General features: G+C 41.7%; 4 protein-coding genes across 4 annotated transcripts; 2 read left to right on the forward strand and 2 right to left on the reverse strand.

The window, feature by feature from the left end:
- Positions 1-228: 228 nt before the first annotated feature.
- Positions 229-7,107, forward strand: SPoCk (secretory pathway calcium atpase). The gene is made up of 15 exons (XM_065495519.1): positions 229-365; positions 1,353-1,550; positions 1,887-2,074; positions 2,130-2,388; positions 2,444-2,780; positions 3,045-3,226; positions 3,280-3,539; positions 3,789-4,057; positions 4,112-4,260; positions 4,407-4,573; positions 4,632-4,817; positions 4,875-5,022; positions 5,071-5,166; positions 5,222-5,363; positions 5,673-7,107. Exons 2-15 carry the CDS (start codon positions 1,371-1,373, stop codon positions 5,813-5,815), a joined length of 2,706 nt encoding a protein of 901 aa, XP_065351591.1. The 5' UTR covers positions 229-365; positions 1,353-1,370; the 3' UTR covers positions 5,816-7,107.
- Positions 7,090-9,596, reverse strand: LOC135946989 (methyl farnesoate epoxidase-like). Its single transcript, XM_065495529.1, has 8 exons — positions 9,419-9,596; positions 8,867-9,121; positions 8,663-8,808; positions 8,062-8,331; positions 7,906-8,020; positions 7,672-7,852; positions 7,500-7,617; positions 7,090-7,447 (listed from the first exon to the last, which is right to left on the reverse strand). Exons 1-8 carry the CDS (start codon positions 9,498-9,500, stop codon positions 7,124-7,126), a joined length of 1,491 nt encoding a protein of 496 aa, XP_065351601.1. The 5' UTR covers positions 9,501-9,596; the 3' UTR covers positions 7,090-7,123.
- A 195-nt stretch (positions 9,597-9,791) lies between these two features.
- Positions 9,792-12,202, reverse strand: LOC135946986 (ADP,ATP carrier protein). Its single transcript, XM_065495525.1, has 4 exons — positions 11,989-12,202; positions 11,176-11,437; positions 10,548-10,779; positions 9,792-10,268 (listed from the first exon to the last, which is right to left on the reverse strand). Exons 1-4 carry the CDS (start codon positions 12,146-12,148, stop codon positions 10,026-10,028), a joined length of 897 nt encoding a protein of 298 aa, XP_065351597.1. The 5' UTR covers positions 12,149-12,202; the 3' UTR covers positions 9,792-10,025.
- Positions 12,203-13,085: 883 nt separating this feature from the next.
- On the forward strand, positions 13,086-15,223 carry GrlHz (Gustatory receptor-like Holozoa). The gene is made up of 6 exons (XM_065495524.1): positions 13,086-13,312; positions 13,380-13,615; positions 13,679-13,865; positions 13,927-14,265; positions 14,534-14,737; positions 14,903-15,223. Exons 1-6 carry the CDS (start codon positions 13,202-13,204, stop codon positions 15,134-15,136), a joined length of 1,311 nt encoding a protein of 436 aa, XP_065351596.1. The 5' UTR covers positions 13,086-13,201; the 3' UTR covers positions 15,137-15,223.
- Positions 15,224-15,405: the final 182 nt, after the last annotated feature.

Here is a 15,405-nt window from a genome sequence, read left to right on the forward strand (position 1 = left end):
TGATGAAATCAAATATTTATTAATATTAGGCAGCGTCGCATGAACGGCGGTCGAAAGTCCACGCGAGCGCTTGCTTATTTCATTCCGAGCAGTGAATTTGTGCCATTGAGCCGCTTTTCTTTTGACCAAGCCACCCTCTCTTCAGCCGGCAGACAATGGTGGCGCGAGCGAGGCATTTGAACGGCAATTCGATCGCTTCAGTCAATAGCCACCAACCCTTGATGGCTGAGGACAAGAAGGGCAAAATTGTGGGCGGCCCATTTCTACTCGACAATGGCATCAGTGCCAGTCGTCAGGCCGATAATCTGTCTAGCGCCCACGAACTGAGCAATCAACCGCGAAGCCAGATAATTGATATCGGTGAGGTATGAGAGATGCTTTTGATAAGGATTTTCAAAATTGTTTACTCAATGTGTTTATTAAATTAATACTTACTTCGGTAAATTTTCAGCGTTTAATTAAAATATGAAAACTTACATTAGACTTAGGACACGTGCAACGTTCACGCTGTAAAACTTTAATAGCGTCGGGATAGCCCTCATTTAATCTCCATAAAGATGCTAAGCACAGATAAAGCGTGAGGAGACTCGAGAATTGTGTTTGTTGATAATGCCCCTATAGTACGTGCGTGTGGAGATAACAAATACCACGAGCAGTAACGCACGCGTTTAGATAAACAATATCATTCCAAGCTTAAAGACGGAGATTGATAACACCGTAGTTTTTTAGTTCTCGTAAAAGGCTGGTATTGTCTGCCTCGAAACGTGAAAGGGGGCGGAATGCTCTAACCCTTTAACCACAGTGCATTTTGCTGTGCGCCTAAATAGATCTGACTGCTTCCTTCATTGAAAAAATGTCTGAAACAAAATACCACCTGGTACCTAACCCTAAGGTATGATTTATTTCATATTTTTCAACGTTTCATCATCTCCTCTACTTCCCTCTGAATTTCTAAACACGCGAGAAAAATACACACATTCTCTCCCCAAGCAACGTTGTTTTGGCGCCAATTTTGTTTGAATATTTGATTCGTGCGTCTCCGAAAGTTGGCGCCCGGAGAATAGCGACGAAGTGTCATGTCCACCTGAGAGTATTGACAAGAAACCACAATTACGATGTGAAAGCGCATTCTGGTCACATAACACGCACTATCACGACATAAAAATCGCTTCATTCGCGCTCGGATCTTCTTAATGATGCCGACAGGCCTCTTTTGATTCAATCCGGTGCGAATTCGCATTGACATTCGTCCGATTTCATCCGCCGCACAGAGGTGAAAAATTCTTTAATCGATCCTTCGTCATACAACAAGTCCCCGGGGTTTTGCTTACCTGTGCATTTCGTTGTTGCAGAGCGAGGAAAAGTCGCAGATGTGGCTAACGACCGGCGAGGCTTCCAGCCTGGGGGCGGAGGAGGTGGCTGCCAGGTTGGACACTCATCTTCACAATGGACTTGAGTGGCGAGAAGTGGAAATGCGGAGACAACTTGCTGGATTCAACGAACTCACCGTCCTCGACGAAGAGCCCACTTGGAAGAAGTACATCGAACAGGTATGCAGGATAAACTTTAAATATTGTGAAACAAATATAAAACGTGTATGTATTTATAATTAAGTGTGTAATGCATGAGAATGTCAACTTTTTCTCGCATGAATATACATTTATATACATATGTGTATGAGTATTGTCATTGTAACAAAATAAACTTTATTTAATTACACACACATACATACTTGTCATGACACGACACTCATTTTAATCTCTTGCTCATAAGTGAAGGTTAGGTATTCTGGGCATTCTGTAGATTTAGAAACTATTTGAGTCTATGGCTTTTTTGGTAGTATCTACTTGCACAACACGATTCCTAATAAAAAAATTTATTTTTAGTTCCGTAATCCTCTGATTCTGCTGCTGCTGGCTTCAGCGCTGGTCAGTGTCTGTATGAAGCAATTTGACGACGCTGTCAGCATCACAGTTGCCATCATCATTGTGGTGACCGTCGCTTTCGTTCAAGAGTACCGTTCGGAAAAGTCGTTGCAAGAACTCACAAAACTTGTACCTCCGACCTGTCACTGGTACGGCTGACACTGTCAAAATGACTTGAATGAGAGCTTAAACTTTGCACTCTAGCATCCGGGAAGGCATACCTGAGAGCTTCCTGGCGCGCAGCCTCGTTCCTGGAGACATCGTTAATCTGAACGTTGGAGACAGGGTCCCGGCAGATCTGCGGCTCTTTGAGGCACATGGCCTAGCCATTGATGAAAGCAGCTTCACAGGAGAAACAGAGCCCGCGTCTAAAGTCACGGTGCCACTTCTTAAGACCAATGGACACACGTCCAAGAGGAATATTGCTTTTATGGGCACTCTGGTGCGCTGTGGAAACGGAAAGGTATAATTAAATTAAAGCAAGTTCAAGTCAGCTTTGAGAACAAGAATGTCTACAGGGGATAGTCATCAACACTGGCGAGAAGTCTGAGTTTGGAGAGGTGTTTAAGATGATGCAAGCTGAGGAGGCACCAAAAACGCCTCTGCAGAAAAGCATGGACAGTCTGGGAGCAATGCTGTCCTTTTACTCCTTCTGCATCATTGGCTTCATCATGCTGCTCGGCTGGTTCCAAGGCAGACCTATCCTCGACATGTTCACCATTGGTGTTAGTTTGGCTGTGGCTGCCATCCCTGAGGGCTTGCCCATTGTGGTCACAGTCACTCTCGCCCTTGGGGTCATGCGAATGGCCAAGCGCAAGGCTATCATCAAGAAGCTGCCAACTGTTGAAACTCTCGGTAAATTGAACTTAATGATTCAATCCTAAAGCTTTGTTAGTAATTTTCCAATCAAATAATTAAAATATGCTAATGATAAGTTTTCTTGAAACTTTGATCATAAAATATTTTAGCAGTAAAAAGTAATGGATTTTTTCTAATTATAATTTTTTAACAAAATGATGCTTCCCCTCTGATGTCACAAAAATAATCTATTTGAAACCAGGCTACAATCTGTTCTGCTTTAGATATTAAGACTAATTTAAAAACTGCTTCTTTTTCCAGGTTGCGTCAATGTGGTGTGTTCAGACAAAACAGGAACTCTGACCATGAATGAGATGACCGTTACAACAATGGTCACCTCAGAGGGCTATGAAGCAGAGGTGTCAGGTGCTGGATACAACAACCGCGGAAAGGTGCACATCGTTAAGGAAGGCACAAGAGAGTCGTTTGTTAATTTGCTGGAGGTGAGCAGTCACTCACATGCTAATGTTATCATCAGTCTAAAATGTGTTGTTAGGTTGGATGCGTGTGCAATAATGCTGTGATAACGGGGGAAACCCTGCATGGACAGCCAACAGAAGGGGCGATTCTAGCAGCAGGAATGAAAATCGGCCTATACAATTGCTCAGACAGGTTTGTCCGCCTCCAGGAGTATCCCTTCAGCTCGGAATCGAAAGTGATGGCAGTCAAGTGCATTGCAACTCTATCAAACAGTGACGAGAAACGGGAAATTTTCTTTGTTAAAGGTGCCATGGAAAAGTTGCTTCATCAATGCAGGTAAGAATAAAACACATAGTTAATTTTGACGCTATCTGATAACTGGGATTTATGGCAAGCTTCTAACCATAATGCCCACAGATAGTTAAATTGATAACATACATGAAATTTTGTTCCTCTCAAATGCGGATTGACAATTAAATCCTTAAATGCATGTTTATTTCAGAATCAATAATCTTTCCCCACTAATCTGTTTGTTTTTGGATTTGCCCAATTATGCATATAACAATCAACTTGTTACCCTTCCAGATATTACTCCGACAATGGTCGGATCATTCACTTGTCGTCAGAAAAAGTACAGGAGTTTCTGACAATGTCATTTGAAATTGGGCGGAAGGGCCTTCGTGTTATTGGATTGGCCAAGGGAAACACATTACAAGAGCTCACGTACATGGGAATGGTCGGCATTTGTGATCCTCCAAGACCGCACGTCCGTGAAGCTATCCAGACTCTGATGAGCTCAGGTGTCGAGATTAAACTGGTTACGGGAGACGCTCAAGAAACTGCCGTTGCAATAGGTATTTTCCCAAAATTTTATTACTATCTCTCTTATTAAAATAATGTGATTTCAGCTGGAATGGTTGGTTTGGACACGATGCACATGGAGTCTTTGTCTGGAGATCACATCGAAAAGATGACAGAGCAGCAGTTGGCGCAAATAGTGCCGCAAATCAGCGTTTTCTACAGAGTAACGCCACGTCATAAGCTGTGCATTGTCAAGGTATAATTTGCTTACTTTACAAGTTTTGTCAAAAAATCAGTTTTAACCCAACCTTCTTCTTGCTCATGATTTTAAGCACTTAAAGCCATCATAAATTGATTACATTTACACTTTTTCATAATTCTTGTTATTCAACATTGTTGCAGGCATTGCAAGCAAATGGTGTGATTGTTGGAATGACTGGTGACGGCGTCAACGATGGAGTAGCTCTGAAGAAGGCTGACATTGGAATCGCCATGGGCAAAAGTGGTACTGACGTGTGCAAGGAGGCCGCAGATATGATTCTAGTCGACGATGATTTTGGAACCATCATGTGCGTATTCGTTTGGATCAATAATGGAACGAAACTTTTAATTGGGCTTGTCCTTCAGCGCTGCAATTGAGGAGGGGAAAGGCATCTTCTACAACATTCGAAACTTTGTGCGATTCCAGCTGAGCACCAGCATTGCTGCGTTGTCGTTGATCGCTCTTGCCACCCTGATGGGCATTCCAAACCCTCTTAACGCCATGCAGATTCTCTGGATCAACATCATTATGGATGGACCTCCTGCTCAAAGGTATGGGACTGTTGCTTTAGATGAAACCACTTATGGTAACAAATTGTGCCGCTATAGTCTTGGTGTGGAGCCAGTCGACAAGGACGTCATCAAGCAAAAGCCGAGGGACGCCAAAACGCCAATGATCACCAGAGCAGTAATTGTTAACGTCATCTTGTCAGCGTCAATCATCATCCTTGGCACTCTTTGGGTCTTCAATAGAGAGGTAATTCTTCCGATAATCAACTTCTCTTTTTATCCATAGTTTTTACAGATGAGCGACAACAAAATAACCCCAAGAGACACCACCATGACTTTCACCTGCTTTGTATTCTTTGACATGTTCAACGCCCTCAGTTGCCGATCTCAGGTACTCAGAATCTTGCATTTTGTTGTAGCAGAAGGCTAACTATACCATTTTTCAGACCAAATCGATCTTCACCGTGGGTCTTTTCACGAATAAGATTTTCCTCATTGCCGTCAGCTTGTCCGTCATTGGCCAACTGCTGGTTATTTATTTCCCTCCTCTTCAACTAGTTTTCCAGACTGAAGCCTTAACCATTAAAGGTACCTTCTGCTTAAAAAATTAATTTCAGCAGCGTTTTACAGGAAATCAATAATCTAAAACGCTTGCATCTTGATAAACCTCTTAAGCAACTACTCAAGTGCATGTGAGAGATTAGCAAGCATTTTCTTAATAAATTAAATGCCAAATTGGATAAATTACAGCAAGCATCTCTTAGAATTGGGAAAATGATTTAATGAAAATATGCTAATAATTTTGAAGCAATAATCTATCTTTTAATTTTCAAAAATGATTTATTTTCTTGGTTGTCCTTGAACAACTAATTTATGTGCTGATTCCAATTGTTTCAGACCTGATATTCTTGCTGTGCCTGACGTCAACCGTCTTCTGGGTGTCAGAGATCAAGAAACTGGTGGAGCGGCAAATGGAGCGGCGGTCAACGTCTTCCTGCCACTACCCCAGCGCTAAAGAGCACCTTCTCGAGTATGTATGACAGTCGGAGGACGGCGCTGACGATAAATCCCATGTTGACTGAGATCAGCGTTTCGGGGTTGCCGAACCTCAAGTCAAGCTGAGATTTTAGCCCAAAATCACTCTCGCAATACTCCGCAATCTGTAATCTATCTGCTTTCAGAGAATTGCGAGAGACACAATGTTAATCTCTGTGTCACTAGCGTTTGGGCTGTAAATTTTAGGTTGAAATTAGGAGCACCCTGGGGATGTAAGTTGGATAAACACCGTTCAGATGCCGAGTAAGTAACAAATTGGACAGATACGCGAATGAGACAAGGTGAAACAACCATTTCCACTTGAGAATCAAAAGGCCGGCCGGCACGTTTACTTTGGCCGGAGCACAAATTGTAGCTGAGAGATGTGAATAATATATGTACTAAAAAATACTTCTTTCAACTCGCAGCTCTTCATTTTTTATTTACTGAGCTGCGCTATTAATTTTTCTGGCATTTTGCCACTATCATGACTCTAATGCGGAGCACTTGTTAGACTTCTAAGAACTTCAGCTTTATCATAATCCTTTCATAAAAAATTGATGTTGGAACTTTTGAGCTTTTAGAACTATTGTGCCATTGGTTGTTGCTGAATCGTGTGGTTTTCGAATTGTTCGCCAGTATAATATTTGCTTGTTGCAATAATTGAAAGAAACTGTTACCCTACTCACGTTTGCGTGAAATTTTAATGCAAATATTGTCTGGTGTCCTGTCCACCCACAGTCTATAACGTAATCATATCCTAACCTAAAAATGCTCTTCTATCGGTTGCAATCGAATTTGCATGGAATTGTGATACACACTGGATTAAAATCGATTGTCATTGCTATGGAGAATTATTTTCAAAATCTCAACTATCACTTGCAAATGAGATTTCCAATCACCATCCCTCTGTTCTCCATTTACTTAGACTAGCGAAGCGAACCAAGTAGCCGACTTTGCATTTTGCAACTGTCCTTGCCGACATTCCACACAGATGCTAATTTTATTATTGCGTGTCTCACTAAGCAGTTGTTGTTTAAATTTCGTTACTTACTTTTACTCGACGATGTCTCAGTACTCACAGTCGCTATTTATGAAAATGTTGTGATGAAGTTTTAATTTAGCTTTAGTTCAAACGCGCGCGCACATTTTATTGTTTGTTGCGTTGGAATCAAGCTGATATTTTATTACTTAGAGAATTTTTAATTTTTGTTATATATGCAAGGTTTTCGGATGAAAAATGTGGTTGTTAGGTGCAACTCGAATAAACTCGCAGTGATTAAAATACCTAGAAAAACTGGATTTATTTGCAATTACACAATGCATCTAGGCTTGAACTGTAGCTCGTACTTTGGGCAGCTCGCAATTATTCCTGGTATCGAAGCTGGGATGTCTTTGACTGTGGGCGTCGAGATCTTGAATCTTTGAAGAGCGGTGGAAACCAGCATGAAGGTGTAGCTCTTGGCTAATGCGTCACCCAAGCACCTGCGCCGTCCTAATCCGAACGGTAGAACCCAGTCGTCTGTAACTAGCTCTCCCTTAGCTCCGATGAACCTTTCAGGACGGAAAACCTCAGGATCGCCCCAGTGGACAGGGTCGTGGTGTAGTGACCACAAATTGATCAATATTGTTGTGTCCTGATGTGGATTAGTAATTTAGATGTTACGATTTCAACTCAATCTTCCAGACCTTAGGAATAGTGTAGCCCTCGAGTTCAGTCTGTCTTAGAGTCCTCCTTGGGCCGGCAATTGGCACGATTGAACTTAGCCTAGCTGACTCTTGAATCACAGCACAAGTATACGGGAGCCTGGCTCAAGCAGAGTTAGGAGATAATTATTTAATTACGTTTGATAGTCATTACTTTGATTGATCAGCGAGAGATGGGGGGTGTTGGGTGCCGACCACGCTGCAGATTTCTGCACAAGCCTTTTCCTGCACTCTGGGATTCAGGGCCAGGTAGAGGAATAAAAAGTCCAGACTTGTGCTGGTAGTTGTCGAACCAGCAATGAACATGTCCAAAACTACCATTACAAGCTGATCGTCTAAAATTAAAGAGTGAATAAAACTCTGCATTTCCCAATAGTTAAAATTTCACCAGAGAATGTCGATCCAGGGTCGTCTTTTCTATTTTCAATTTCCGTCAAGTACGCATCAATCAGATCTCTGGGGTCATCGCTGCAGTGGGTCTTCTTGTGACCCTTTATTGTGTCCTATTGGCGGCATTAGGATAAATCTGTTTAAATATTTCTACTAAGTGTATATTTTCCATGAAAAAGTTGTTCAGCTCAGAGTTGACCGTCTGCAGCAGAGTGTAACCACTGGCGCCTGGAGCGATGAAACGGACCCACGGAAACTGACTCAGAACTCCTCCAGACATGTCAAAGGACCGGGCCCTTCGCTGCATTAGGCTGAGCAGGCGGTTCAGAGATTCGTCACCCTCTCCAAAACGAGTGCCCGCAGTCAGAACCCACAAAACAGACATCACGCCATGCGCAAAGTCCACAGATATTGGATTAGCATTCTGAAAAAAAAATTTTTGCTTTGAGAGCTCCCGTCATTTTGTAACGAGTAATTGTATATCACTGAATTAAACGATTGATATACAATTACTCGTTACAATTTAAGTTTATGACAAAAATTTGAACAGGTCGGAAAAGGGTTAAAATAAGTTTCAGTGTTTGGGTATTTCAACCCAATATTTTTTGTGATGAAATTCATTTCATAATTTTGAAGTAGAGATGAAATTTATTTCATAGGAAAAATATTAATTTTTTTTTATAAAATTTCGAAATTCGCACCGTCAACTATATAAGCAAAAATTTAATTCTTATAAGTAATTAAAAAAGTCATACCATTTTTTCGAATTTAGAAACGATCGTAGTGACCTCATCCTTGATCATATCTTCCATTGCACTCTTTCCAAGCCCCAAGCTTTTTAAGTGGCGCACCGTAAAGCTTCGTTGCTCTTGCCAGTGAGCTCCATCAGTGCAAGTAATGCCTGAAAATAATTAAATGCAAAACCAGTTTGCAATCTCCCAACGCAATGATTGCGAAACCTTTTCTGGTGCCCATGGATCTCATTCTGATGAAAAAAGTGTCAGGTCGTCCTTCAAATTCCTCCTTGGTGAAAATCTGCTTGACGGCATGGTATCCGTTGACAGCCACAACCAGTTGGCTGCCCAGCCGCAAGCCCACGACCGGTGATTTAAACCTTTCAGAGAGCCACAAAAAAACATGGTGTTGGTAACCAAACTTTTTGGTCAGTCTCTTCAGCTGCGGCGCAAAACCGAAAAAAGGCAACCAATTGGGCCCTGGGCGACAAAAGAACGATAGATTTATTATTATGTAATAAATAAGCATGCTTTAACACTTGGTCTGAATAAATGAAAAAAGTCTAGTTGTAAATTATTATATAATATATGTTATTATGTATTAATTTGTATTTTTATCTCATGAAATAGGGCGCACTGGATTCGCAGAAATTGATCGAGTTTTAATTATAAATAGCACTGAAATCAACAAGGATCAAGTTTTTCTTATTCATTTACCACTAAAGAATGCAATAAACTAAGTAAAATAAATGTTATCAAGAAACTTTTGATGCTAACCTGGAGGGAAATTTTTTGGTTTGAGAGGCTCACACAAGATAAGAAGCAGCACGGCAATTACGATGAGGAAGAATGTGAGCATGGTGTAAGAAATTCCAGCTACAGCCGCTGTTAGGAGAATGCCTGGTGCCGGCCAGCTGAAAAGCTTCGTTACTGTGAAATAATGGGCGGAGATCAACCTTTAGCCTTAATTGAGTAATTCGGGAAGCGGCGTCTGATTGGCTGAATGAAATGGTTTTTTATATGTAACTTTGCTGTAACAGTTTGCCTTGCGCAGACCTTGAGATAGGGCAGTACCCTCGTGGATCAATCGAATTGACCGCTTATCTTCCAATAGAACCCCATTCTAGGACTAGGATTAATGAAAATACCATTTCTTTCAATTTTTATTTCTTGTTCAGTTTTATTTTTGTTCCTATTTCTGAATACTGGAATGACACTCTAATAAATTAACCACTGGAATGCCATTGCAATGAGAAATTCCGCAAAATGCTGACTGGAATGGTGGCAAAATCTCTATGGTTGCTCTCTAGGTGGCGGTGAGCATGTTTCTTTCCTCCTTATGAATGTAGATGTCGACGAGTATCGGCAAGAGAGTCGCGAGCGCTTACAACACCTTCTTGATCTCGTCATAAAGGACAAGAACCAGAGCACCACCTGTGCCGCGGAGGACGTTGGAGAAGGCGCCCTTGAAGAAAGCGCCAGTGCCCTCCTTCTTGGCAATGGTCGACCAGCAGTTCATGGTGCTCTTGTACATAATTTCGCTCTTAGCGCGGCCAGACTGCATCATCATGCGACGACGCACAGTGTCGAACGGATACGACACAATGCCAGCCACCGTGGTAACCGCCTGAAACAAATACGTTTAATGTCAAGACAATAGACTTAAAAGAATTTTAAATCACAATATGTACAAAATAATCTCAATCCCAAAAGGGATTTTTTGATGGTTTGGCAAGTATTAGTTCAAGAGTTGTAGAACCCCAGAGATAATATTTGGAACACATGATGCACAAAACTATGTTACGCAATCTTTGATCTTGAACTTCAAGTGGTGATAAAAAGAAACGAGGTTACGGGACCCACAGGCTTAGCCATCGGCCATTCATGAACAGTGACGATTGATTACCTGTGCAATAGCCCATGAAATAAGGAACGGGGTGTTCTTGGGGTCGGGCAGCATGCCCTTAGCCGTGTCGAAGAACCCAAAGTACGCAGCTCTGTAGATAATGATGCCCTGCACGGACACGCCAAAACCTCTGTACAGACCAGCAAGGCCATCTGATTTGAAGACATTGCTCAAGCAGTTGCCCAGGCCTGTGAATTCGCGGGCACCACCCTTGCCAATGTCAGCGGCCAATCTGAAATCAACGAAAGGAAAATTAGATTAAGGTAAAATTACACTTTCAGTTTTCACCACACACTTATAATGGGATTCTCATAAGAACTGGCAAGATGTGTAACCTGATGGAAACCAATTTTTCCATATTTGAGAAATTTGTCCAAATCAAATAAGGGCCCAATCAAAAAAGTATAATAAATTTTATAAAAGAGAACAATTTACACAACGACTTGGTTACTGAAGAAATTTGTTTCAAAACTCGAGCCTTTCATACATAGATTAATAATTATTATTACATGATTAGAGTTATGAAAGGATGAACAATCAGAAATTTGTTTCCTATTTTTCTTTTTTTTTGCCTCCTGGTTAAAACGAAAATCTCCATTCCAGTAGTATAGGATCATTTTTATTGTACCTGGTACGGGCGAAGTCAAGGGGGTAGACGAAGCAGAGAGAGGTGGCACCGGCGGCGCCGCCGGATGCGAGGTTTCCTGCGAAGTAGCGCCAGAACTGGGTCTTCTTGTCGACGCCACCGAGGAACACCTGCTTGTACTTGTCCTTGAAAGCGAAGTTGAGGGCCTGCGTGGGGAAGTACCTGATCACATTGGCAAGGTTACCACGCCAGAAGCTCATGAACCCCTGCTCTTTCGGGATGCGCACAAAGCAATCGACAATGCCTGGAATTTGGAGAATATTTTCGTTACATACTTTCGACATCAAAGCTTTAATCATTATCAATTTCCTGATAACAAGATTTTAAAAAGTTTTTTCTGTCCAAAAAAACTTATTGTGAGCTTTTCATCGAATTATGATATTATATTATTTCATTCATCCTCATCTGGGACACCGTATCTACTACTTAATATGGAAATTATCTGATTAATCTAGGTCACAATAAATCATTACGGGGTGGGAGTTCCCGTTATTAAAAAATAATTTATTAATAACGCGTAATATTGTAATGAAACACGAGTGCAGAGGCAGAGTGACAGTTCAAACATCTTCCAAGTCATTCAACCAGAAGAAGCAAGGAATTAAATCAAAGCGAACTAGCACCAGCAACTTTATTTTCATTCTTAATTTAAACTAGTGCACGGCAGTTTTAATTTTCGTGCGCTAAAGTCAGCCACAGGCCCGAATTTCTGCGGGCGAACCGGCGGAACAGGGGCCGCGACCCACGAGGGCAAGGATCCAATATGGCGGCGGGTGGTGGTCAAGGCTTCCTCACCTTTGTACTGCTTGTCGACTGAGATTTGCTTGGATGCATGTTGCACCTGCAGCAGCAACTTCACTCGCTCGATGGGCGCGACGGCCGTCTTGGAAATAGCCGCGGACACGCCGCCGGCGATGAAGTCCTTGGCAAAAGACACGGGATCTGCGAGAGACATTTTCGTTCACGTCTTCTCCGGCCGGCTGAGAGAATCAAAAGGGCAAATTAGGAGACACTCTATTCGATCGTGTAATATCTCGCTGGCCAATCACCACGCTCTATTCCAGTAGTGACGTCAATAGCTCTGCAAGTTCAAGGTAACAGCGCAGTCTGACGGACTTCATTGGAAGCAAGCAGGCAATTTAAGTTCTTTTGCCGCGAAGAGGAAAGCTGGAGGGGTGTGGGGGGCATTGGCAATGCGGAGAACGTTTGATAAATCGTGTTACGCGTTTTTCCTTTGTGATGCGCATAATTATATGTACTTATTGCGTGGAAGTCGAGGACTCCAATCTACTCACGCCAGTGGTCAGAAATACCAAAAAGAGCTCAACCTGGAAACTAAGAAAGAGGAAAAGGAGGTATTATTTAGAGTATTTAAAGATTAACACTTTGTAAATTGTGATGATTTCTTGTTTCGTTATGTAAGCATGCCCAAAGCAAGGGAACTGACACCGTATCACAGAAGGAATAAAATCCTCTTAGAATATTGAATAATACAGTTTATATGCTGTGACTTGCAGCTTATATACGTTCTTAACTACAAATATAAAGGAGGAATTTTTAAAGCAACGAGGAATAAGTCCGTTTTAATTATAAAAATATTAATAGCTAAAATATTTTTGCTCATCTTAAAAAATCTTTAAAATTTTACCTTAAATCATAATAATATAAATAATATGAGACATGAAACATGAATACTTTATTATTCAAAAGGGGAGTTTTGTATGTGATATGCTGCGTGCTCCTGATGTTCGACAATGTTTGACAAGTTTAGTGAAGCAGAAGAATTCGTTCGCCGTTCTGGCTGTTTAAATATTCTACTTTGCACGTCACCTGTTGCTGACAACTTTCGTGTTATGACAAAATCGAACGGACGCGGTCTTTTGATTAGTCGAGAATAATATGGCACGGGCTCGAATTCCTCTCTCTGATTAGCACACATTGACACACGACAATTGTCAAATTTAAGTTTCCCAGCTGCAAATTTTCTGAAATTGATTAAGGTGAAGCCATGGCATGTGCAATCGAGCAAGGAAGGGGAATAAAGAAGTCAGATGTTAGCTCAAAACGCTGTTGCTCTCCAAGCTATATTTCTGCAGTTGACATCCTGAGCAGCAGTGAGGTAATATCTCATGTTTATTTGAAAAATATAAATATTGATTGAAAGTAATCCAAACTAAAATTGCAAGATCGTCGAAGTGTCTGCTACTTCTAACGAGGAGAACGTCGCGGTGGCCCTGAACTACTGCAAGTCTCGAGTGGTGGTGCCTTATTTGAAACTGCTGGCTGCCGTCGGCCTGCGACCTTTGGCCTGCGGCACCAACCGACCCACCTGGTGCATCACCTCCCTCGGTTTGGTCTTACTGGCCTTGATGCTTGCTCTTCTCCTCACTGGATACACTCTTCAGTTCTTATCCTGCTTCAGGTTATTAAAAAAATATGCAAACTAAAGATAAGCGTTTTATCGTAATTGTCAAATTATTTTAAGGCGCGATCTCGGACCATTGAGGGAGAAAAATAGGAACGAAACCAACGACTGGGTAGACTTTTGTCCGATGTCCCAAATGATTTTCAGTTTCGCCATTCCCAGCTTCCTCCACCTGTGCACCTACCTGTACATGCTATGCATGTTTAGAGTGAGAGAAGTGGAAAAACTTCCTCACCTTATGGAAAGGGTGAGCAACATCGCAACCTTTTCCAGTCTATTATTTGCGTCAAAATCCGCGAGGTCTACAGGTTTTCGTCGTTTCGAGCCCTCCAGGCAACCAAATGCAGCTGAAGAAGCTGACCACCTCGCTGTGGCTCTTGCTGGCGATCGCGTTCACCTGGCTGGTCATGTCGATGGTCACCTTTTCCCTCGCCCTGTGGCTCGAACCGCCCAACTTCCACTGGATCCCCATTGAGCGTCCCGTCGCGATGCGATTGCTTCTGGCCTCAGGGACAATTGTGCAGGACGCCGTGCAATCCATTCTGGTCTCAGGGTACTGCCTGCAGGCGCACCTACTTACGCTGTTCGCTGCTGCTCTCAGGCAACGCATCCTCAAGCGCAACATATCACTTCTTGATTGGATGAGGGTAATTTTTACTATAGCTAATAACTTAATAATACTGTGAATAATCGCATATAAATGAATTTTTTAGATTTAATAGGCAATTTTGACTTATAAAAACATTTAGGCTTAAATCCAGCATTTGAATGGTGGCATGCTAATAAATTAATTTTAATAATTATTTCTTAATTTAAAAAAATGCAGTCATTGTTCAAATGTTCTCTTCCTTTAAAATATTTCTGGTGGTGTTTTTATGCCGTGAGTGAAAATCCTGAACCAATTCAAATTTAAAGGAGGTTCGAGAATTCCTGGAATTGTTGAGGCATCTGAACAACTGTCTTGCTCCTGCGGTTTGCGTTCTGGCGCTTCTGAGTTCTTCATGGGCACTTTCAGGCTTTATCACGATCATCCGTAGACCTGAGTACTCGTCCCGGCTTTTTGTGGCTGCACTGCTCGTCCTGCTTTGGGCCACCCTGGCAACCGCGCCATTTTTCATGGTATGATGATTATTCTACGAAAATTTTAAATTATTTCCCAGCTTTTGTTACTATATATATGAGAAAAAAGCATTTAAAAATAAATTAGACTGATTTTCAATTCATGTGTGCGGTTATGAGAATTTTTTCTAATGTAATTAACTTTTAAATAAATTATTTTTTAAGGCGACAAGGCTGAGCAAAAATTGCAGCGCACTGCGCGACGTTGGCCACGAGATTCGAGCAAAACCCTTCCTCTACATGGATTCAAGCACAGAAGAACTCGACTCGCTATTGCTGTTCTCGAGCACCCTTAGGCTCAAGCCCAGATTGTTTGGAACACCTGTATCTGGGCAATATTTCTGCGTTTTCATAGCGCTTATTGCCCTCGCCACACTCGTTGTGGGTCAACTCACTTGAAGTTTACGGTAATTTTCTATTAAAGTAGGGGTTGCATTCATAAGTTCACAGCAGTTGGCTTGGCACGATTTGGCCGCAAAAGCTGTAGCAATTTTTGTCATAAAAAATATGTGTCATACTTTATTTTTCTAAATGTTAAGCATAAAATTAGCTGAAATTTACTTTATTCATCTAGAATGAATTGATTGATGTATATAAGCTCTGGAATGCCAATCAACCAGAGTGTGTTTAGATGAGTAAAAATATTTTTCCAGATAATTTTATGGTAT

The sequence above is a fragment of the Cloeon dipterum genome, chromosome X (assembly GCF_949628265.1).
Source record: "Cloeon dipterum chromosome X, ieCloDipt1.1, whole genome shotgun sequence".
Taxonomy (NCBI): domain Eukaryota; kingdom Metazoa; phylum Arthropoda; class Insecta; order Ephemeroptera; family Baetidae; genus Cloeon; species Cloeon dipterum.

What these genes read in the sequence shown, in the direction of transcription:
- GrlHz (XM_065495524.1), top strand. Translation starts at nt 13,202, where the DNA reads ATGGCATGTGCAATCGAGCAAGGAAGGGGAATAAAGAAGTCAGATGTT. An exon ending in ACATCCTGAGCAGCAGTGAG is followed by an intron (nt 13,313 to 13,379) that starts GTAATATCTCAT and finishes TAAAATTGCAAG; the next exon opens with ATCGTCGAAGTGTCTGCTAC. An exon ending in CAGTTCTTATCCTGCTTCAG is followed by an intron (nt 13,616 to 13,678) that starts GTTATTAAAAAA and finishes AATTATTTTAAG; the next exon opens with GCGCGATCTCGGACCATTGA.
- LOC135946989 (XM_065495529.1), bottom strand. Translation starts at nt 9,500, where the DNA reads ATGCTCACATTCTTCCTCATCGTAATTGCCGTGCTGCTTCTTATCTTG. An exon ending in ATCCATGGGCACCAGAAAAG is followed by an intron (nt 8,809 to 8,866) that starts GTTTCGCAATCA and finishes AATTATTTTCAG; the next exon opens with GCATTACTTGCACTGATGGA. An exon ending in TCTCTCGCTGATCAATCAAA is followed by an intron (nt 7,618 to 7,671) that starts GTAATGACTATC and finishes TGCTTGAGCCAG; the next exon opens with GCTCCCGTATACTTGTGCTG.
- LOC135946986 (XM_065495525.1), bottom strand. Translation starts at nt 12,148, where the DNA reads ATGTCTCTCGCAGATCCCGTGTCTTTTGCCAAGGACTTCATCGCCGGC. An exon ending in AGTCGACAAGCAGTACAAAG is followed by an intron (nt 11,438 to 11,988) that starts GTGAGGAAGCCT and finishes TCCAAATTCCAG; the next exon opens with GCATTGTCGATTGCTTTGTG. An exon ending in CTTGACTTCGCCCGTACCAG is followed by an intron (nt 10,780 to 11,175) that starts GTACAATAAAAA and finishes CGTTGATTTCAG; the next exon opens with ATTGGCCGCTGACATTGGCA.
- SPoCk (XM_065495519.1), top strand. Translation starts at nt 1,371, where the DNA reads ATGTGGCTAACGACCGGCGAGGCTTCCAGCCTGGGGGCGGAGGAGGTG. An exon ending in AAGTTGCTTCATCAATGCAG is followed by an intron (nt 3,540 to 3,788) that starts GTAAGAATAAAA and finishes TTACCCTTCCAG; the next exon opens with ATATTACTCCGACAATGGTC. An exon ending in TGAAGCCTTAACCATTAAAG is followed by an intron (nt 5,364 to 5,672) that starts GTACCTTCTGCT and finishes CAATTGTTTCAG; the next exon opens with ACCTGATATTCTTGCTGTGC.